The 24,410-nt window shown below is 43.2% G+C and overlaps 1 protein-coding gene across 1 annotated transcript in view; it reads right to left on the bottom strand.

Annotated features, from left to right (window-relative positions):
- Positions 1 to 10,808: 10,808 nt before the first annotated feature.
- LOC147904562 (golgi-to-ER traffic-like protein) overlaps positions 10,809 to 24,410 on the bottom strand; it is an 84,777-nt gene continuing 71,175 nt past the window's right edge. The window contains exons 9-12 of the mRNA XM_087394739.1: positions 13,012 to 13,134; positions 12,712 to 12,796; positions 12,552 to 12,632; positions 10,809 to 11,296 (exon numbers count right to left, since the gene is read on the bottom strand). Coding sequence (XP_087250865.1) covers positions 11,270 to 11,296; positions 12,552 to 12,632; positions 12,712 to 12,796; positions 13,012 to 13,134 — 316 coding nt within the window. The 3' untranslated portion in view covers positions 10,809 to 11,269. The remainder of the gene's footprint in view (positions 11,297 to 12,551; positions 12,633 to 12,711; positions 12,797 to 13,011; positions 13,135 to 24,410) is intronic.

Genomic DNA, 24,410 nt, shown 5'->3' with positions numbered 1-24,410 from the left:
ACTCTATCTAAGCATCATACACAACAACATACAATAATAAAGTAGAATTTCTAACACAAAACTCCCATGACCAAAAGTTGCTAGAGATATGGTAGTTTCATGTTGGTGTATGATGCTTGGATAGAGTTGTGACTTCAATTCTACCCAAATACTTGAAGTCACAACTCTATCTAAGCATCATGCAACAACAACATGCAATAACCAAGTAGACTCTCTAACATGAAAGTCACATGGCCAAAAATTTCTATACATTTTTTCCTTTATTTTAAAAAATGCTAGAGATATGCAACATGGTGAAGACCCAAAATGCCATTTTAATCCTGGACAAAAATAGCTCATGCCTACCAACCTTGTTGCTATGTACAGAGACAATTCGACACACCTAAGGACCCTACAACTTTGACAAAAAAAAGGAGATACTCTTGGACTCTACAAACCCAAATAGATAAGAGAAACTAACATGGCTTTCATGTGTTGTATCATGTATTGCATTAGTTAGGCTCAAAGCTTAAACTACCCTTCATACGTGTAAATAGGAGTCACCTAGAACCATCGGTCTATACCGCCATGCCACGCATTAACATGTATTTACCAGCCAGAGAGACCACAAACATACACCAATGAACCTTCAAAGTTGCATGGACAAATCAAATCTTGAGGCATTGCATCCCCCCATGACCATAGTCCACATCCAAAACATTGCTGCAACATAAAATGTCAAGAAACAAAAGACCTTCAAGAGAGACAAATTTCAAATTGAAATCACTTCATTACCTGGAAAGTATGTGTCCCCTTTTATGAAGTTGATTCTATATACTCCAAAAGGATAGAGAAGATAGGAACGTAATAACACGTTCTTGTGTGGCTGATTCATTTTGTTATTCCTACTCCTTTTAAGAAGAGATAGGTCCACCCTTGGTCTGAAGAGAGAGAGAGAGAGAGAGAGAGAGAGAGAGAGAGAGAGAGAGAGAGAGAGAATGGATGTATAGTGAAAGAGGGATGGCTACACAAGCTACTAGATGGAGGCGAAGCTTTTGGATAGTGAGCTTCCAGATGCCTACTATTTTTTCAAATGTCGCTCCCCTTAATAACCTACTTTAGGACAACCTTGGATCTGTTTTGTATTGCAACATATTTACCTATTAATTGAAATATATTCAATGTCTTTTGGATCAGTGCGGAGACCCTAGATTAGGGGGCTAATTTTGGATTCACATGGATCCAAAGGGTCTCTTCGTTAGATATTTCGGCTATTAGGTCGATGTGGGCATCTCTTCCTCGCAACACATTTCACTCTTGGGTTGGAGAGCATTAGAACAATACTCCTCTTTTGGAGTTCAGCTAGTCTTGACCTTGCTTCTAGAGTAGTAGTTATCAACGAGCTACTACTACCTAGTTTATTTTCTCTTGTTGGTACGACTCTGATCATGAATTTTTTATTGAGTAGTGGGCTTGATGGTTGAGCTGAAGCCATAGCTAGGATGGCTTGGGAGACTTTAATTCAAACACACAAATTTCACATGGTTAACCACCTCAAAAGAAGCAAAAGGATGATTGAGGAGACTGATGTGACTTTACCCTTGGATTGGGTCCTTACAGATGAGAGACCTCACACTCATGTTAGATGGATGGGGACATTTTCAAGGATAGGCATAAATACAAATGGGGATGCATTGGTCTTCGATGTGCACTTTATGGGTAGGTTATCTAGGCCCATGGATGAGGATATCCTCATCGATGCACATTTTGAAGCTATCAGGATTGTGGAGCAATATTCTTTGGCTTCTGGTTGGTATTTAGACTCTCATGTGAAGGACAATCCTTCACACTTCTAGAGGGTTTTTTATTTATGGGTGCCCCGATAAAATTCTTGTAGTGAGACCCCAAGGAGTGGAAGTGGTTTGATGCAAGAAACCATGAGAAGAGCTTTCCATTCTTCCACCAATGCTAGCAATGCGAGGAGATTCTAGAGTAGCCTTTGGGGTTGGAAACCTTCCAGAGGCTCTCAGTAGGCGCCCCCGATGAGTTTTATTAGGCAATTAGTAAAAGGCGAGGGAGTGTGAGGATAGAGATAAACGTATTAACCTAAGGGAATGTACAAAATTAAGCTTGAATTAAGGGAATGTAAGGACTTCTCGCTTCTTCTAGCTTCTTCCATGCTGTGAATAAACCTGGCCCGACCTAGCTACAAAATTCCCCTTCCTCCTCCGACTTTGATCCTGATTGCTCTCCTCCATGAGCAATCCTCCCTGATCGCTTGCTCCTCTCTGCCTCGTCTCCCTGGTCGCTTTATCCTCCTTCCCTCCGGCAATCCTCCATGATCGCTTGCTCCTCCATTCCATGCGCTATCTGTAGCCCCTCCTATGGCAATGAATAAGCTAACTTTGTCACGCGTCAGTAGCTCTCAATAGCCCCTCCACACGAATGGATAGTGCTCCTCGTTCCTTGATCTTTCGAATCTATTGCACCCTCGTGTACTTTAATTGTAGTTCTTTTGGAGGCACTAGGAAATTCATCTCTTTGTCTTGAGGAAAGAGAGGGGGGGGATCGAGGGAGAGGGGGTGGGCTAAGTCAATAAAAGGAGAGGGAGGAAGGGGTGGGGGCCTCAGTCGAGGGATAAAGGGAGCGAAAGTGGGGCTAAGGGAAGGAGAGGTAGGAAGCGGGGTGCTGAGTCGAGGGAGGGAGGGAGGGGATGAGTGGAGGGAGAGGAGACGAAGCAAGATAGGTAGGGAGGATGAGCGCAAGGAGGGAGGGAGAGGCAAGGAGGTTGACCAATTAGCTTAGGTTAATAGGGGCAATTAGCTTATGTAAATTTAGGTAATGGACGGGTGATTAGTAGGAGAGGTGAAGAACAGGGATGGAGAGGTTTATTGCTAGGAATTTTCTACAGGAAATTAGGAGCAAATTGCCAGTGATTCGGATCAAAGATTGTTATTAGATGAGTAGATAAAAATTTTAGAAGTCGAGAGAGCCATTAGATCGACATTAGATTTCTTTTTTGGGCGAAGGCTCTTGAAGCCTCCATAGAATAAAAAATTCACACTTTTCTTTTGGCTTTCTATCCATTGAGGGATTGTAATAAATCAATGGAGGTCCATGTTTAGGACAAGGGTAACAAATATGAGGGGAATACAGTATGGAAGTGGTCGTCATTGGGCGAATCTTTCAAGAACACAGCTATGGAAGTGTATATCATTGGACAAAACTTTCCCCTATAAATATTAGCCCGTGCTATCAATTTTAACGCTTCAATGTGTTTAAGCATACTTAAGCTAAAATTGCTAGAATTTGAAAAGTCAAACGTTATAGATGGGTCTCCTTATTGAGTACTTGCAGGGTTGAATTCAGAGCTTGTATGCGAAATTTATGTTAACTTTTGAGAGAATTTATCGAACTTAAAGATGCAAGTATTAGCCCAGACAACTTAGAGAAGGCTCTAAAGTCACCATTAGGCAAATATTCCCCCCTATTTTGTTTTTTAATTTGGAACATCCTCTTCATGCTTGCATTGTCTATTTGCTAAACATGTCCGTTCAGCATTACCAATGGGATTGCAAATATGCTAGGTTGTTTGGGAGGAGACTGTGGACTTTTAAGTAGATTTGCTCCCTATACTTTCTTCATCATTTGGGGCTCTTGGCTTGATTCTCTGTGTTTAGGTCTCAGGTGTTTTATGAGATGAATAGCTCCTCTTTGACATTTTTGATTCAACATTATTTGGTTGAGCTATGCTCTCTAGGACATTGTTCCTTCCTCTCCCTATTGCTAAAAATCCCATAACCTTTTTACTAACCCAATTTCCAAGCAAGACGGGGAACACAAATAGGGCAACTTTTGGCATGTTGAAGGAAGTCTTTAGGGTTCTAGCGGGAAAACATCCACATAGTTGCTCCTTAAAAAGTGTGCATCCATATTCTTTCCCCATTCAAATGACAAGGATTGTTGTTAGCTAACCAAAAGCAATGGAGAGAATAGCAGTGCATTCTTTGCATTTATGAATCAATTCTCTATCCTTGTTTGCCTCTAGGCACCTTAGGTGAGGAAGGCAAGACACTTTAGACCAGCACATGCATCAATGGACACACATTGTGAGATTATAGCCAACCATGCATCATGGCATATTTACATATCTAGATGCACCTAGGCACATGATGGTGCCCATGTCAACCCATCTCACGTATTTGGAGACTTTGTACACATTTTGATGGTCATTTGGTCGACTATGTCGGGGTGTTCAATTCTTTTGCCAAGAGGGGGAACTGGAGAGGTTGTCCCTTCTTCTCAAAGGTCACTACAAGTTCGAGGCCACAAACAAATCCACACCCACATATACTTGAGCATCCTTTGATAGAGGTCTGAGTGCTCAGTTTCTGTCAAGATGAAGGGAAGACTCAACCATGACAAACGCTACTAAAGGAGAACGCGAATAAAAAAGTAGTCCACATTGACTTCATTCAAGCTACAACTGCTTGTGAAGACTATACAATTTCATTTTAGTCTCTTCCCAAAGGGTGTTTTAAGTGAAAAATGCATAGACAAGCTAAGCTGGGCAACACACCACTTTAAGATAGAAAGAATTTATCACAATATCTACAAGCCGCATGGATGAGAACTTCAAAGGTTAATTTTTCATGTCCACAAATATGGCAGGAACATATATCTAGATAAATCCAAGAACATGCCCAAAATTCATCCTTTGAAAACACATTACAATGTATATTTTCAATCTCCTGACAATTACTCTCATGGTCAAAATCCATGACCCATCATGCATGATCATAGTATACATATATGCTTACAAACACACCCACACATCAATGCATATTTCAACATCCATTTATACAAAAGTCTTCATGTTGTATCCATTGATTCGGATATATCAAGATTATCTATCTATTTCCCGATTCAATCCGGTGAAAGAGGATCCGGGAAGTTCGGCACCAGCAATCAAAAAGATTCTAGAGCAGTATCAGGCTTGGGTACGGGTTTCCCAGTCATGGTGGCATTTGAGGTTCTGTCAGGTTTCCAAAGGTGAAGGGCAAACTCAGCCATAACAAAGGGTAGCACTAAAGGTAATCTAAATTTCTAAATGTTAATTAAGTTAAAATCTTTATAAGCACACTTCCGGTAGCAAACACATGTTAGAAATTAGCATCTCTTTGTATCAACATTCTCACTTCATATATTTCTTTTATACAGAGACACATCAGAGTCCCGAGTGCCCACTACTAGTAGTCAGTGGGGGTATGCATGGAAGTCTGCCTACAGAGATGAGATGAGGGATACAGGAGGAGTCGCAGTTCTTTTGGAGGCCATCTCAATGGAGCAGAGAGATGCACATTCCAGGTTTCTTTGGATCCGGATTCGGCACATGGACAGTCGAGATTTGTTTGTTGCAGTTCGGTAATTCCCCCCTAAGACCTCCCACTTTGCAAGAGATATTTGAGGTGAGGATGAGACATCTCCATTTGTTGCTCTTTATCAGTCCATTGTTGACTTCTCTAGCTGCGGAGAAGTCCTAGTTGGGGACTTCAACGTGAGGACATGCGCTCATCAGGCACCACTCCTCAACTTCAGGAATGATTCCACTCTACTCCCAGACATTGACCTTGAGGAGGCAAGTATGCTACGGGTTTTGACTGACAGACGAGGACCGTTCACATCTTATGGGCCAACAGGATGCATATTCTCATTATTTATAATGGTCTTGACAGATGGCCCACATCAGGTGGTTTCATGTGCTTTCCATAGGACTACATCATGGGATTCCCTGCCTTCACATCTTGCATCACTGACTTTACTATAACACCTCTCCCTCCAAGGGCTAATCATACCTATCTTTTCTTTAGCATTTCTACTCCCCGCCACGCAACACTTTCCACCCTGCTGAGTTCTTACTCCACCTACCATGATATATGCTTTCATCACGATCACTCATCTACCTACTTTTTTTCCACACCACTCGCTCCACCTGCCTACCACCCCCTGAAATCGTACCCTGTAATAGCTAGTACAATGATGAGTGTAAGGCTTTATGCCGTCAGCTCAGATTCAAAACCAAAAACAATCTTTTGAGCAAACTAGAGATGCTACGCGAGTATCGTCGTCTGGTACGCAGAAAGAAACTAGACTTTGTTTACCGGAATAAGGAGGAGCTACTGAACATTCAGTTCAGTAACAACTCTAAGGACTTTTGGCGGAGATTTCTGGAGGGACGGCGGTCCCCCACCACTCATGACACTTAGGTGTGGTTTGATTATGTGCGCACACTCTATGATATCCCAAATCAGCCAGTCCCTAACCTCTCACATATGCCACACCCCACATCTTGCAGCCTCTTCACTAGGGGGGAGGTAAAGGATGCCGTAATGCAACTTCATAATGGCCGAGCAAAGGATGATGAGGGACTATGCACTAAGTTCATTGCATATGGAATTAATCTCCTAGCCCTGATCTTAGCAAAGCTATTTAATGAAGCTGCTTGTCTAGGGTTTCCACGCACTTGGACAATTAACACTCTCTCACCCATTCACAAGGCAGGGGATCCCATGAGCCTGAAGAACTAAAGGACCATTATGATTGGACATGTCATGTCCAAGATTTATGCATCAATACTTGATTTCGAGGTCAGCAGATTTACGGAGTGTCGAGGACTTAGAGCAGCAGGACATGCCGGATTCTGGCGTGATCATGGGACCATGGACCACATTCTCACGCTCAGATGTATCATCGAGGAGGCGAGGACACGGAAGCAGAGGGTCTATTGTTGCTTTGTGGATTTCCGCAAGGCATTTGACACAGTTCCAAGAGCTCACCTCATACGACACCTATAGGATTTGGGTTACGACCATGAAATCATTTGGGCTGTCATGGCACTTTATGAGAATTTTAGGCAGAGTCCGGGTAGGATTTGGATGGACAGACAAGATCATGAGCACTATCGGTTCAAACAAGGATATCCATTATCACCTACCTTGTTTGGCTTCTACATTGACGAGCTTGAGACAGTGATGCAGACACAGGGGGGTAGGTTGCTCTCTTACGAGCATGCTGATCTAGATATTGCTTTACGTAGATGACGTGGCTCTCTTGTCTTCCTCAACAGAGGGGCTCCAGAGACACCTTGATGCACTACAGTCCTTTTGTGAGTCTCATGATTTAAAGGTCAACCTGGATAAAACCAAGGTTATGATCTTCAAGACAACTTGAGCCGTCATGCACCAGGAGCAGTTCGCATTTGATGGATCACCTGTCGAGGTAGTTTCATCATACACTTATCTTGGAGTCGACTTTTCCGTACCCATCTTCACTATGAGACCCGCGATGTAGGCACGCTTGAGCAGAGGATATGCTTCATTGGCTAGACTAGAGAGGTAGTGCTTCTGCTCTCACTTTCAAGATCCACAGACCAAAGGGTTGCTTTTTGAGTCCTTGGTCCGTCCAACAGGATGCATGGTAGTCCATGCTGGGGGCCAGACTTGTCGGATACAGAGTGGGTCAGGATGGAGCGGCTACAGGTTCTCATGTTATCACGGATGATCCATGGTAAGCCATCCGTTCCTCACCAGATCATTCGGGCGGAGTTTGGGTCACCCCCATTATAGCTAGATGCTGCATTTCAAGTCATCAGGTATTTGTACCGAGTCAGGAAGTATGGGGATTACACCTCGGGGCATAGCAGGGTACCATGGCTAGCACTGTCCTCTTCTATGGCACTTGCAATAGCAGGAGACCAGAGGTGCTGGTATGCATGCACAGAGAGATGGTTTGAGGGACTGGGGCTCCACATGGACAAATTACCTCCATTCAAGTACAGCATGGATGCTCCGTTTTCTACCCTCCTATCACACAGAGGCACTTAGACATTACCGTTTTCTTACATAGCACAACGGAGGGTTTCATTGACCCAAAAAGATACACTCAGATTTACTTACCCCACTCAATGAGGATCTCACTTGGGCAGTTTCGGGTCTACTTACATAGACTTTGTATCGAGAGCGACAAAGTAGAGCGACTACCCAAGGAGAGGCACATATGCACTTTGTGTGACATGCAGGAGGTTGAGAAAGAGGAGCACTTCATCTTCAATGAGATCCGCGGACGTTTCCACTGCCTCTTCAGAGACAACTATGGGGTCATCTACTAACCAGACCAACGATGTTTGGCAAGTTTCGTTCATGAGGCACTCAGACACCGCGAGAGGATACTTCGAGCACAGAGACAGGAGCAGACTTTTATCTTGGTTGATCCCTCTCAGAGCTCTATCACAAAGTTTTCCAGCCAGATCACATGGACACCCAAGGGACGAGGCCTCAACATGACCGTGACCCGACAGCTCAAACAAAGGGTTGACACAGAGATCACACTTGGGGACATCTCCTCCATGTTTAGAGTCGGGTCTCGCCCGACGGGGGTCACAGTAGTCCTGGTTAGACGCATAGCTATGACCAGTAGACATATGCCAGGGCTGCACCTTTGAGTGGCCGACAGCACTCTATCGCCGATTTCATGCCCCCATTGCCTCATCCACCCTGATGTCTTGATGGTGATGATGATGATGATGATGATGATGATGAGATAGTCGACCACCGACATGACATGACTATGTTGTACTTAAGATTTAGTACTGACATTCTGCATTTTTTGCATTTGCATTGGTGTGGACGCTCGTTTAGTAGCTCCACCACCACAGCTCCTTTGTACCAGGTTTTTCACAGTCTCATAGGCCCATCGGTCTTCCAAAGACTTTAATGAACTTTCTTTCTTTCTTTTTTTCTTTCAGCCCTTAGCATTATTTGCATTTGCAATTTTGGATGCATCGAATTCAGCCTAACTTTGTATTCTAAATCTTCATATCAGCCATTGCATCAACTTGCTCAATCTGCACAAATTTGAATGCTTCATTCTCTGTTTCAAATGTCTCCAAGCTTTCTAAATATTGCGACAAGGCATTCTTGGTAGTAGAAAAGCTGTCCTGCATGGCTCCTACAAAAATGGAGGTGGTTTCAACCCCCATAAGTCTCTTAGATGTATCCTCAAGGGCCTTTGGCTTCCTTGATCTCTAAGGCATGATGCCTTAAAATTCTCTTTCAACCTTGAGGGACCTTTCACATGCGCATTCCCCAACTGATAGCGTACACATGATTCAACTTTTGACCCTCCAACACAACAGCAAAGAAACATACAAGGGACCAGCAATCACTGCCCACAACGAATATGTATTTTGAGATCTCTCTTTGATTTTTGGCCTAGCTTGCCCTGTTTGTTTACCTAAACTATGGCTGATTTGTTGGTTTGCTGACGTAACTATTACTTGCTTGCTCTGAAGATAATCTGCAGATAACTAAATTATCAATACAACAAGCTACTAAGATGTGTTCCTCCCCCAAGGCTGAGTTTGTACCGGCATCAAGATTTTTTTATTTTTTGTTTGTTTTCAATGAAGCGACTTCTGTAAGTATGAAGGAAAACCCAAGAGCAAAGTCTTCGCTCATGGCAAAAATACATCATGTAAGGCATGAGAAACCAAAAACCAGAAGTGGGCAAAAAGCGTGCTCATCAAGGAGAGCCACCTCAACCCCACAGTGGACACCGAGAAAAACAGTGAGCCACTCCACTCCCTGAGGAAAACGGTTCCTGTGGCAGAAGCCACCTAGGAAGACCAGTGCCCACAAATGGCCATCAAAGTGTGTACGATTTCTGTCCAAAAAACTAGCCAATGTGTGCGAGGGGTGGATCTGGGACCCATCTGGATCTCCAAATATGCCGTGCTGAAATGCTCGTTAGAATCTCCCAAAAAGTATCCACCACGGTATGTGCAGGTCTAAGGAAAGCCAAGAACATCCTCCAAAGAGCATGACTCAACTAAATGTTGTCGAATGTCCACATCGAGATTTGAGAATCGATGATTGACAATTAATCCTGCAATTTCTATCTTTCTGGCAGATTATTTGGTGAGATCGCAGAGAAGTACAGTTTGCTAGAAATATGAGAGCTGCAAATATTTCTAGTTATTTAGTTTTCAGCTTGTGGTTAGATTTTTTTGTGCTCAGTTTGTCAGCAGGGGCGTATAGGTCGACAACTCAGTTTAATCGATTCCTCTGTTCCTTTGCTGTTGAGATGGAGATGGGGGTTGAGTGGTTGCTCCCTGGGAGCCAAAGGGCTGGAATCCCAACTTCGGGGACCGAAAGCAGCCTTGTGTAACTGTGTTGACAACGTGGGGCCTGGTGTGGACCCAGGGGGGGGTTCCCAGCTTTTTCTGAGGAGGACCTTCCCTGGGGCCAGTATAGCCGTCAGCTTGGGCACAGAGTGACACTCTGCTCAGGGGCCAGTTTGACTGTACTCTCCACTTGACATGGACAGCTCTGCACATGCAGGAAGCACGTTCATTGTGAATTTGATGACATAGGCATGCAGGAAAAAGCCCACCCTGAAAGTTTTGGTCAATTTGCCATATTGAAGGCCTAGCTAGTTCAGCTACTCATAACAGAGACCCTTCTTGAGTAATCCGTTGAGAGCCTTTCCAGGCCCACAATCGAAAGATGGTCCCAACTGATTGCGTGGGTACCTTGGGACATGCCACCACACGTCAATCTGCTACCTACAAATATCAAATACTCACCGCTCATGAAGAGACAGGTGCAGTGAACCCTCATGGTCCAACAACGCAACACTCCTGCTTCTTTTACGCTCCACTCCAACAACGCAACACTCATGCATCTTTTATGCTTCACTCCAATGGCCTCAATGATCTTGCTCAGCAAAGAGAGAGAGAGAGAGAGAGATTATTTGTGCAAAAAGAAGAACCTTTAATCTTTATTGGGCAAACGTAAATATACTGTTTTCAGCAAACTCAATAGATATAACAAGAAAATACAACTCATGACGCGTCCATTAGCAAATAAAATACCTCACAAGACTCTGGGAAAAATTTATCTCAGTTGTTGTCTCAAAATGGCACAATCTCCATATTGACTATATGCAAATTTTCCTCTACAAAAAAAATGAGTGCATGTGCTTGTCATTCATATAATATGACAAATGATCCATGCTGATTTGGGGGGGAAAATAAGGGAAGCATCAGATATTTCTTGTGAAACTCACATCAGAAGTCATCCTTGGTGCCTACATAGCAGTACACGTCCCCACAGCTGATTGTAATGACAGTGAGTAAATCAGCCTCCCATGTCACACTTGCAGAGAGATTTCTTCCACCACAAGAATGGTTGTTCTTAAGGCCAGGTAAGAGCTTGGCCACAACGGGAGACTTTTAACTGTTTGAGTCTGCTACAAACATCTATGATATCACCACAAAAAGAAAAGAGTGAGATAATGTCTAAGGCATCAACAATGAATTGTAGAACAGAGAGTCTCACCAGACTTAGAGAGAAACAAATTAGCTAAAATGACTTTGCTATATAAGGAATCCAACATTTCTCCTGATAATTTCTTCTGCCTCATGTCACAGCTTCACTCAAAAACAGACAATCCAGTAAACATTTGCCTTGGAGTTCCCTGAGTGATATATAAAGCGTGCAACACAAAATTTCTCAGACAAGGCCATATAGTGGATTAGAGGAGTATCAAATACAAGAACCTTTACAAAGTGAACCAGGCAGAGAATCCCTGTCCCTTATGCTGTTACATATGATATGGAATTTGCCAATACGACATGAATCAAACTTACCAAACATATCCACATTATCGGCTGCTATAGGGAGAATTGGCTGATTCAATAAAGGGCATCAATCCAATTAAACATAGATACGCCTTGGTTTTAGAAAACTTACAATGGGTTACAAACACTTTACCATCCAAACCATCAACTGATCCTATATGTAAGATTAACAGCAATATACAAGCCATGAGAAGTCCTGGGGCAAGAATGTTCCAATGCAATAGAGCCTTTTTCATATTGATTTTTGTATGAGAAGATAGTAAAACAATGACAAGAAGGGAAGCAGAAAGACATCCCAAACACGGGAAATAAACAGGAACAAGGATGGGAACATAACTGAAGCTAAAACCGTGTCACATAGATACATATAATTTGCAAAGATCCACAAATCAATCCAGATGTATCTTTGAACCTGCTTCACTATTTAAAGCTATCTTCATGGTTTGTTATGCTAGCTCTTTGATTATTTCTTGTAAGTTAGAGCATGACATGTGGATAGTTCCAAAGGAATGTTCGTCAGATTCCACGGTTTCAATAGCTATGGAAAGTTGAAACCCGAGAAAGACATTTCCATGTGACTATGGTGGGAGATTTAAACCTCTCTGGGAGGAAGGAGTACATTTTAGAATGGCAGATAGACACACCAAAAAAAGAACATACATAGCTCTTTTCATAATGGGATCTTGCAGTACATACAGGCCATCTACCAGTAACAATATCAACAATTAATGCTCCACAAACTCACAAACAGAAACTACTTATGTCACACATTGTTCAGGATGAAAAACTGGTATATTATTGTCACTAGGTGTCTCACAATAAAAATCCCATTACCCAATTAAAAAACTTTTGAAGTAAAGAAACAACAATATACCTTTACAAGGTCTCCAAGCATGCCTTGCAGGCCATTTCTACGGTGCACACCATAAAACCTTTCAGCTATGGCATCCAGGCACTGATAAGAGCAAACAGACAATTAGTATATCCCACAAGCACTGAACAACATCATTATTACACCAAGTCTCAGTCCATACCTCATCCAGAAAGGAATCTCTCTCAATACAAGACTTGTAGTTCTCACGCAGCATGCGAAACAGGGGTAGTGCATCCCGTTCCATCCTGCACTCCAATAACAAACACAGCTTTGAATAAGGAACATCATAAAGAGCGTAGTATGTCTGCAAGGCCATGAAAATTCCCACAGATCAACAGAGCAATTTAGAATGAAAAAACAAAACTGAGAAAACCTTCAAAGGATAAAATAAAAATAAAAATAGAGGCTGGGATTTTCAGTCGAGTATAATAAACTCGAAATTGACCTGACACAAACTTACGTAAGCAATAGATACTTTATGAAGTGCATAAGCGGAGTATCTGGGAAAGCTTGATTGCCCAAGCCATGTTTAACCTCATACATCAACCGATTTGCATCTCTTAAATTGCCTAAAGACAAATACCTGGCAAAACAGTATAAGATTGAGAGACCTCATTAGACGAAAAACTTTTGCTTTATGAGATAGATCAAAGTCATAGCACGTAAAAAGTAAAAGACATCAAAAATTTATCCCATAGGAAAATACCACTACATTTGACAATCAAGACAGAGATCATCGCAATGCCCTGATTGGATCTCTGAACTTTGCTTATTCCATTAAAATTCTTTATATCTGTGCAGAGACCAGGATAACATATGTATCTCCCATGTCGAAAGCTATATGCAGGATCAACCAGGATTTAAACCCAGTTGCCACAATGCCATGCAGGGAAATTACAAAAAACGCAGGTCGCACACTTTGACAAACTTTTTTCTGTGTATGGTGGACGTTAGGAGGCATCTAGAACATGATATTTTTATTCCTATGCAGTCTGGAAAGCAAATAGAATGTGGTGGGCACCCTTTCTAGCTTGACTATGCAACCAGAAAGCAGCCACATGACTATAACTTTGGCATAGTACTTTGGCATAGTCTGGAGAATGTGAGTATAAGAATTGAGTTTCCGTTGATATTCATTTTGAGGGTCCAATGTTGTCCAAATTCCACAGTTCCACATTAGATGAGCTGGATAATACCTACACCTTCAACTACTAGACTCTTGAGTAAGAATCCACTACCCTAGCATATCAAACCAACAACAGTCATTTGGTAGCAGGACCTCTGACAGCTGAGCTAGCAAGCTCACCTTCCAGCCCTAGGTTTAGTACCTCAAACCACCCCCAAGCTTGAGGTCTAGACCACCGAGGAGGCTACTCTGACTGACGGTCAGGTCATGCATCCTACACCTCATGACCTTCACCAGCCTACTACTCCTTGGGCCAACAAGTCCTGTGCTCTCCGGGAACATTCCTCTGCAAACAACCATGATTTGAGCCATTGCCTTGTGCAGCTTGCCTCTGCATAAAGCCTCAATTTTCTTGAATAAGCCTTGCTTTTCCTAGATCAGCTCTATCCATGCGATAACCTCATCCATACTAGCTCCAGTATCAACCTTACTGAAATACCCTCTCAAGATTAGTAATGGGACACCCCCTCAAGGTTAGTCACCACTAAACTGGAGGTTTCTATGTCCACACACACCTACAAGATAACCAAAAGTTAGTACTCAATTCTGGGACACATTTGAGGATCACCCTTGCGCTAGAGGTCAAGCAACCCAGGCCACTACTCTCAAAGGTAAGACTACGTGTCCCATATCATGCAGTCCCATCCAAGGGTTGCATGATCTGAACAAAACGTTCTGCATAGCACAAGTACCAATATTCTCGATGTACGTGAAAAACAATTATACTGGTACATATAAATTTTCGCGAAAGAAAGTTTGTGTGTGTGTGTGTGTGTGTGTGTAGATGGAGGATATACTGCTTGATCCTCCCCCTGGTTAATGTATATTTTTTAACTTTCCGCTGATCTATGGGAAGTTTTTTCCCAGGATTTTCACTCGTAATCTTTTACTTATGTACTTAATGGTGGGTTTTCACCTCTTTTGAGGTTTCCCACACAGAAATATATGATTTCACTTTTATAAAAAAAAAGTGTGTGTGTGTGTGTGTGTCTGTGTGTATCGATATCTATAAATATGTGTATATGGACATGTATGTTTATATGTGTGCATGAGTGTGCAAGTGCACACGTACGTGTGCATGTGTGTGCGCGCACGCGCTCTAATCATTGTACCATGCCCGTACTCTTCGACTGTATGAGAACCCTTCTATGGATGTCTTTCCCTCTTTTCGAGCTTCTTTTGTTTCGGTTTCTTCAGTATGTTCTTTCCTATGGAGACCTTCCTCAGGCCCAGCTAGAAGTCTTTTATTTTTATAGTTCTGAGTAGTAGCTGTCCCACTTTGCACAGCTATGAATATACATTTTCCTAAATGAAATATCTCTTTTACCCCCAAAAAAAAGTGTGTGTGTGTGTGTGAGTGTGTATGAATGTACATTTTCCTGAATGAAATATCTCTTTTACCCCCAAAAAAATGCTGATGATTCATATTTCATGCCCAGGAATTCTCAAAATGCTCTCTCTCATTTGATGCATACTCTGAACGATTTTGGCATAGCTGCTGGACTGCATATTAACTTTCAGAAATCAAATCTTCTAGCATTGAAAGAAGCTGATTGGCACGCACTTCTCTGGCCACGCCACATTATCTCTTCCCATACTATTGTGAGGCATTTAGGGTATCCCATTGGCTGGAATATCACCCCTCAACAACAGCTCAAATGGGTGCTTCAAAAGATAAACAAGAAGCTGGAATACTGGCATTTGTCCACTTGGCCTCTACATGTTCGACTTCGGATAGTACAGTCTATCATTATGGCATATGTGCAATTTTATCTGCCTCTTCTTCCCTGGTCTTTTAAGCATTTGGCTTCCTATATGTCCCAGGCTATGGAGATATTTTGGAAAAGCAAATCTCACAAAAAGGCTTTGCGACTACTTCCCATGCAGTCTGTTTGTTCTCCTAAGACTCATGGGGGACTGAATATTCTCAATCTTCAGTTTCATATGTTGGCAAGAAAGAGCACTATGATTGCTGATTTTTTACAGCAAAAACAGCCATGGGCTATTATGCTAGCAGCTATGTGTGCAAACATGACCTCCCATGCATATGGGCATTGGATTACAGATCACTGGGAAGCAGTCATGACCACATTTCAGGGGAAAATTCCTGGTTGTCCTGTTTCTACTGCTTTTATTCATGATTGGAAGAGAATTCTCTCTTATGCTAAATGGTCAGGTGCTTCTTCCCATCATGGTAATTCTCTTCGCTTGGAAAGCATCCATTGGAGCAAGGTGTTTGACTCGCCTCTTGCCTTACAGGCTCCTATTAAAGCATATAATCTTATGAAATTGGGCATAAGATTTGTCGGAGATGTTGTGGATCAACACGGTTATGTGCTTTCATTTCCACAAGCTTGCAGGACATTCCCCTTGGGTCTGCATCATAGGCCCATTTGGAGAATACTTACAACTATGTTGCAGCCATTTGTTCCTGTTCCTCCACTGTTTGTACAGGACAGATTACTGGATTGGAATCTGACTTCCTTATCTCCTGCTACCTGTTCACTTTCAATGCATAATCTGGCCTCCTCGATGGTTTACAGATTTCTTCTTCCACCGCCATGGATTGATAAGCATGCCAATACTATTTGGAATATGGATAGGCCCAATCACAACTCAAAAAATTTTGGAAAGCTAAATTGCCATTGAAACAGAGGCTTTTCTTTTGGAGATGTATAGTGGAAGCTTTTTCCATTGGGGTGAAATTGGCAGCACATTGCATTGCTTCCCCTTCCTGCCCCCGTTGCTCTCATCACCGAGAGACAGTTCCCCATTTGTTATGGTCTTGCCCGCACTCTCAGATATTGATCACTCATGTCTCTCATTTGCTGCGCCTTCGGTTTCCCTCTATCAGATTCGGGAAACTCTTCTGGATGTTTGGATGCTTCTCATCTCAGATGTCTCCATTCCTCCTTTTCTTTCACTGGGCTCGTTTTTGGGTTCTATGCACTATTTGGACACAGAGATTGCATTCTAGGATGGGACAACAGTTTCCTCAGGCATATGCTTTCTTCAGAATGTCCCTCAAGCAATCTTTATATGACAGTTATGCTGCGAGGGACTTGGATGCTACTAGCCTTGAAGTGTTTTCTGACTAGCTGTCTCGTGCTGCGTGTCGGTTGTTGAAGACATTTGGAGATTGTTCAAGCGATCCGGAAGCTTTTCCTTGAGCCCATTCCTTCTCACTTGGCTCCCCTTTGCCTGGGGCTGCGAGTTTCCCTCCATTGGATCACTCTCCTCTCATTTCCAAGTGCTCTCGGCCTCATGGGAGCACTTTCTCTTGCTGTAATTGTCATTTCCAGCCCTCTCTTGGCATCTCTCATTGCCATTTGCTCTCATTTTCACCTCTCCTCCAAGGTTGACTACCTCTACTCACATCAGGAGCTTTTTCCCTGCTGTATTCTCGGGCTACATCATTGGGTAAGCCTTGGTTACATTGGTTCTTTCCAATTTTTGCTTCATTTGCATTTTGGAAAGGCCCCGTATTGCCTTGGAAGACCTCGTGTTGCCTTTTGGGAATTTTTTGCAACAGGTACACCTTGGGACAGCAGAGTCTTTTGCAGTGATAAGCTTTGAAGCTTGAGCAGAATTTTGCAACTTGATTTTGAGAGGTTGCCTTCCTCTCATTTGCTTTGCCAGTTGGTGCATTCGCCTTGAATTTCAGCACCATGACTAGCAGCAAGGATGATTTGTTTGGGATGCTTGGGACTGAGGACAAGCTTGATGGCACAAATTACCCCATGTGGGCTTACATTACATGATGGGGCATGTATTGGTTGCCAAGAATTTATGGCACATTGTTTCTGGCTCTGAGGCCAGGCCTACACACAATTCTGGTGCTACACCTACCGCCTCTGGTGCTACAAGTACTGCTTCAGGCTCCTCAGGTGATGGGTCTAATGCTACTTCTGGAGCAGCTGCATCTTCTACTACAAGTACTTTGCCTCCTACACAAGAGTAGATTCAGTGGGATGGTCATTGATTGCTCTTTCAGTTTAAAGGGTCATTATCCCTCATATCCGGTCTTGCAAGACAACAAAGCAAGCATGGGATCAGCTTGCATTCTTATATTAGGTTCGGAATGAGGCGAGGGTTGCCTATCTCCGCAAGCAATTAAAGGACTTAAAGCTTGAAGAGGGTGGTGACATGGATGCCTATCTTACCTATGTGAAGAATTCGAAAGAGCAATGGGATAATATTCATGAGGTGGTGCCTGATTCTCCTCTTGTTTCTTATACCCTTGATGGGTTGCCTAACTCTTATCAGGGCTTTGCTACTACATTGAGGTTGGTTGCCGGTGGAAATGCCAACAAATATTCTTGTGACCAGCTGGTTGCTCTTCTACTTCAGGAGGAACAAAGCCGTGCAAATCGCAATGCTTCTATTACGGGTGATCTAGCCTTTGGCAAAGGCAAGGTTTCAGCTGGTGAACCTCCTCATTCACATGTTGGTCACTCCCATGGTGCCTCTTCTTCGGGGGATAACAAGAAGAAGAAGAGATGCAACGATAGTCCAGACGATCGACATGATCAGCTAATTTTGCACAAGACCAGCATTGGGATTTCTTGGTTACATGTCAGTATAATCTTGATGTTCATGATGCTTACATGACATTTTCTAATGTATCCGATGCCTGATTCTTTGATAGTGGTGCCAGCAACCACATTACTTCTAGCAGGAAGTTATTCAGCTCACTAGAGCATACATCTAAGGGGGGGACAGTCACATGTGCCACCACTTGGTCGACATGATAGCTGTAATCCTCTTTGGGATTGAAATCAAAGTCTAGGTACATTGTATCAGTTTGCTGCATTTCCTCATTTGCAAGAAACATATTCCCATGTTCATTTGCAAAATGACTGTGACTAGAATGTCCACCACGATGATTTCCTCTACCTCGAAAATTCCCTCAATTACTATTGGATTGACCGCCTTGGTCGTACTGCTTCTTGTGGCAATCTCTTTCATAGTATCCAAACTTGTGACAGTAGTTGCACTAGATGTTTGACACATTGGTGGATGCATTCCCTCATCCTTGAAATCTTCCTCGTATCATGTACAGTGAAAGGCATTCGGCAAGTTGCTCTTACTTCTATTTCTAGTGGTCTTGTCACTCTAGAGAATGTGCTGAGAGGGAAGGAAACAGGGAGAAGAGCAAAGGGGGAGAGAGTGAGAAAGAGTGAGAGACTCAAATGTGCGGGTGTGAAGTGATGAGCCACACCACAAACTCATTAGTTTTATTAGGATTAGGTTTTACCCTATGACTGTCTTAAGACAGTCATAGATGTCTTATCTTTAATAAAGGGGTGGCAATGTGCCTTTACCCCAACAACCTCCCACCTAAAGGCCAATGTGCCTAAAGGGGAGAAAAGAATAAAAATTACAGCAATATACAGTTACTGTATACAAGACCATAAAATAAGAATGGTCTTATCCTAATCCCATGATGTGGCGGCAATGTGCAAACCGCTCTGTAGGCAAGCTCTTAGTGAGCAAATCTGCAGGATTATCATCAGTATGCACCTTCACAAGCTCAAGTCGCTTGTCTTCCTGATGAAATGATATTTCACATCTATGTGCTTGGTCTTCTGATGAAAGACCGGATTCTTTGCCAACATGATAGCACTCTGACTATCACAATGCAAAACTGGCATATCTCCTGTAATGCCCAAATCTCCCACCAGCCGAGTAAGCCATATTGCTTCCTTGCAAGCCTCAATGGCTGCAACATATTCAGCTTCAGTGGTTGATAGTGCAATGCATTTCTGCAACCGAGACACCCATGATATAGCACCTCCTGCAAATGTGAAAATATAACCGGTAGTAGACTTCCGGTTATCTGCATTCCCTGCATAGTCTCAATCTGTAAAACCATGCACCAATGCATCTTGCCTACCATAGCATATGCACAAGTCTTTGGTACCCTTGAGATACCTCAAGACACCTTTCACTGCTTCCCAGTGCCGCTTGCCTGGATTTGCCATATACCTGCTGATGACTCCCACTGCAAAAGCAATATCCGGACGAGTGGCAACCATGGCATACATCAAAGAACCAACTGCAGATGCATACGGAACCTTGGCCATCTCAGCCTTATCATCATCTGATCTGGGGCTGTCCTTACTGCTGAGTTTTAAATGTGGAGGCAACGGGGTACTAATAGACTTCCCCCCCTCCATTTTAAACCGCTGCAGTACTTTGTCAATGTACTCCTTCTGTGACAGAAACAAAAGTCCCTTGGACCTGTCACGAGTAATCCGCATGCCAAGAATATGATTTGCATCACCCAAGTCTTTCATGTCAAAAGACTTATGCAGTTGTTTCTTCAAAGCACTAATCTCATGCTGAGATTTACTGGCAATAAGCATGTCATCCACATATAGAATGAGTAGCATCAAACTGCCATCCTTTGCCCGTTTGGTGTACAAGCAATGATCGGTCTCACACCTATGATACCCTTGGGACTGCATGAAGGCATCAAACTTCTTGTACCATTCTCTTGGCGCCTGCTTGAGTCCATACAAGCTCCTCTTGAGCTTACACACAAGCTGATCTTTCCCTTTAACAGCATATCCCTCTGGCTGACTCATATAGATCTCATCATGGAGATCTCCGTGAAGAAAGGCTGTCTTCACATCCATCTGACATAAATCCATGTCGTCATGAGCAACAAGAGCTAACACTGCTCTCAAAGTAGTCATCTTGACTACAGGGGAAAAGATCTCATCAAAGTCAATGCCCTTCTCCTGCTTAAATCCCTTGGCAACCAATCTGGCCTTATACCTCGTTAAAGCATTTGAATCCACTTTGACTTTGTAAACCCACTTGCATGGCAAAACCTTTCTGCCTGCAGGTAGCTGCACCAAGTCCCATGTATCATTTTGAAGTAGGGAGTCCATTTCTGACTGCATGGCTTTCTCCCACTTCTTTTTCTCTGTTCTTCCCATAGCTTCCTTGAAGCTGGAAGGCTCACCATAATCTGTCAGCATGATAAAATCAGCCACATTATTGGCTCCTGGAACAAACCTGGCAGGAGGCCGTTGTACACGGGTGCTCCTCCTAACAAAATGTTCCGGATTAGGCTGCTGTCCAGCCTGTTCGTCATGCATGACGGGTGGTTGTACCACCATATCTGGCTGTTCTACAGCCCCATCTGCTGGCATATCCAGTGGTGCATCATTGGCGAAATTATCTGGCTGATTTTCAGCCTGTATACCCTCTTGAACAGGGTGTTCTACAGCCCCATCTGCTGGCATATCCAGTGGTGCATCATTGGCGAAATTATCTGGCTGATTTTCAGCCTGTATACCCTCTTGAACAGGGTTATCTGCAGTAGCCTGCTGCTGCATATAAATGGGCATTCTTTGCTGTCCAACATCATCATAAATAACCCTCCTGTATTCCACAGGTTGCACAGGTTCCTTGTGTACACTATCCTCTTTAAAGATGACATCATTGCTGCGTATAATCTTCCGTTTAACGGGATCCCATAACCTGTACCCCATTTCACCTTCGTCACCATAACCCATAAAGACTTTGGATCCAGTTTGGTGCGCAGTTCTTTGCGTACATGAGCAAAGCACTCGCAGCCAAATACACGTAAGTGCTTATATGAAGGTGGTTTGCCAGACCACACCTCCTCTGGCACTTTCAACTCCAAAGCCTTGTTTGGCGACCTGTTAATAATGTGAACTGCTGTTTGCACGGCTTCTGCCCAAAAGCCATGGGGTAATGCAACATAAGACAACATACATCGAACCTTCTCCTGAATAGTTCGATTCATCCGCTCACTTGCACCATTTTGAGATGCATTATGAGGGGCTGTGAGTTCCTGTTTGATGCCCTTAGCTTCGCAAAACTGCACAAAAGCATGTGACACATACTCACCCCCATTATCGGATCTGAGGCATTTCAACCTACGACCTGTCCGATTCTCAACCTGAGCGACAAACTTCTTGAAAGCATCTAAGGCATCGCCCTTATGCTTCAAGAAATAGACCCACACTTTGCGTGTGGCATCATCAATGAAAGTAATAAAATATTTTGCACCCCCTAGTGATAACTGTGGCATCTCACACAAATCAGTGTGCACTAGATCAAGAGGTGCTCTATTCTGGGGAGTTCTCCTCTTATGAGGAGTCACAGAATGCTTGCCAAATATGCAATGATCACAAGTAGGCAAATCTGAAAAAGAAAGAGACGGCAGATAACCCAAACGTGACAGTTCTTGCATTCCTTTAATAGACATGTGTCCCAACCGGCTATGCCACAATGAAACCTTTGGCAGCTCGGTTATGGCAACAACATGATTACCCACACTGGAAACATAAAGAGGGTACAAGGTATCACTCTTAAAACCCTCAGCCACTACAGCCTGGCCATCAGTAATCACCCATTTGGAATCCCCAAATGTGGTGTGCTAACCACTGTCATCCAATAAGCCAGTGCTAATCAGATTTTTCTTGATTTGCGGCACATGGCGGACACCATCAAGCATAAATATGCATCCATCAGGGAATACTATCTGTATACTGCCAATCCCTGCAATCTGACATGCATAGTTGTTCCCAAGATGAACTCCTCCATAAGTACCTGTGTAGGAAGTAAACCACTCCCTATGAGGAGTAACATGAAAAGAAGCACCTGAGTCCAAGAGCCAGGTGTGCATGTCATGGCCATCAATAACCAAAGCATGTGCTATTACAGCAGAAGAGCATAAAACATCATGTATGTCACTGTCACTGTCCTCTGCTGCAACATTCACTGCATCCAAGTCATCTGCCTTGGCCTTGCCTTTGCCTTTGCTTCCATTGCCTGCATCCTTTGTTTCAGCCTTCTTGGCTTTCTGATCCCGTATGAACTTGAAGCACTTAGACTTCACATGTCCCTTCTTGCCACAATAAAAGCATTCAATATCCTTTTTGCCACGGGACTGACTGCGGGATTTGGACTTACTAGCAGATCTCCCCTTCTGCTGAGTCCTGCCTCTATCCTGTACCTGCAAGGCATTTGAAGACTTGCTGCTCGCATTATTCTTCCTGCTCATCTCCTCCATAAGGAGAGAGCTCTCTACATCAGCATACATAAGAGTGACATTCGAATTTGACAGGGTGGTCTTGAAAGTGTCCCAACTCTCAGGGAGGGTACACAGCAAGAAAGTAGCCTTGAACTCCTCATCAAGGTTCAATCCCTGTGCAATAAGCTGTGTAAAGATGGCATTGAACTCACTCAAGTGTGAGGTCATAGCTGTACCTTCCTTCATGCGAAGGTCAACCAGCTTCTTCAACCAATAAACCTTACTGGCTGAGCTCTTTTGGGCATACAACTCTTCTAGCCTCTGCCATAGGCCATAAGAGGTCTTTTCAGCCTGAACATTGAACACAAGAGTATCAGAAATAGTGAGCATGATAGCTGCCCTTGCGGACAAATCAAGCTCTTCCCAGTCATCATTTGTCATGTCAGATGGCTTGACACCCTTCACCCTTATGGGCTTAGAAATCTTCTTTAACAGAAGTACATTCAAACACTGTTCTGCCCATAATGCATAATTGTGTGCCCCTTCCAACTTCTTTATGTTCAGAATTGATGATTCACTTCCCCCTGATGCCATATCAGATAAGGAAAGTACCTGACTCCCTGTAAGTCAAGAAAGACTGAATAAAATTCTGATTTCTCAGAAAAAACCTGCTCTATCAAGAGCCAGGAGCACTCACAATAGTGCTGTTTTTTTTTTTTTACTGTCAGAAAATCTGCAGCAAAACAGAAAATTCCCCCCAGTTACTGTACCTTCTGAAACACTGTACCGTGCTCAAATAGGCATAAAAACAGTAATTTCAGAATGCTGCAGCTGCTCCACAAGTGCTTTAATAGTGCATAATCAGCTGACAAAGCACAAACACTGCTGTCCTGATCACTTCTCCCACCTCAGATGAGGTATTGCACTGATTTAATATGCATAAACCACTTGGCATACACCAAAAAAAATGACACTTCAGCCTGTCACAAAACCTGCAACAGAAAATGGGATAAATCCCAAGCAATCACCCTTCTGCCAAGGGGATAGAATGCATCTGAAGATCTCTGTCAGTAACCCAAGTGCTCTCAAACAAAATCTGGGCAAAAGCCCCTTGATCTGACACCTGAACCAAGTGAAGAACACCTCAACACTGAGGTAGCATGCAATGTGAGAATCTCTCTGACAAAATCAACCAACAGTGTAATGCAAATACTGCCCTGTGTAGAAAAGACATACACAGATCCCAACGTACAAACACTCAATGAGGAACCTTTTGAGCACTGTCAACGATGGACAGTTAGGGACCGAGTAAACTCGATGCGCCCTGGCCAAGCGTGGCTCAACTGAGGTTCTCTAAGTGTTGCACAAGAAATGTGACCTGCAAGAAAATGTCACCTCCACACTGCGGAAATCGAGGCAAATGTGTGCTCTCTGGCACCACACTACCTCAAGGCATACAAAGCATCAATTGCCAGGCAAAAGCCCTATGATCTGCTCACCCGGAAACTGAGATTCAAGCCCAGTAAAAGCATAAAAGTCCTCTGCAAAATCAAGGCATTTCCTTCACGAAAACAGATAACTGTGCAATCAACCACACACTGTGGTTCTCTTCACCTCAAGCACGAGGTAAATGAAGGTACTTGCTGTACTTTCAAGA

The sequence above is a fragment of the Dipteris shenzhenensis genome, chromosome 2 (genome assembly GCF_047967505.1).
Source record: "Dipteris shenzhenensis isolate YYH24624 ecotype China chromosome 2, Dip_SZ_1.0, whole genome shotgun sequence".
NCBI classification, from domain to species: domain Eukaryota; kingdom Viridiplantae; phylum Streptophyta; class Polypodiopsida; order Gleicheniales; family Dipteridaceae; genus Dipteris; species Dipteris shenzhenensis.
Note: the sequence above shows the minus strand (reverse complement) of the source record. Positions and strands in the feature narration are given on the sequence as shown.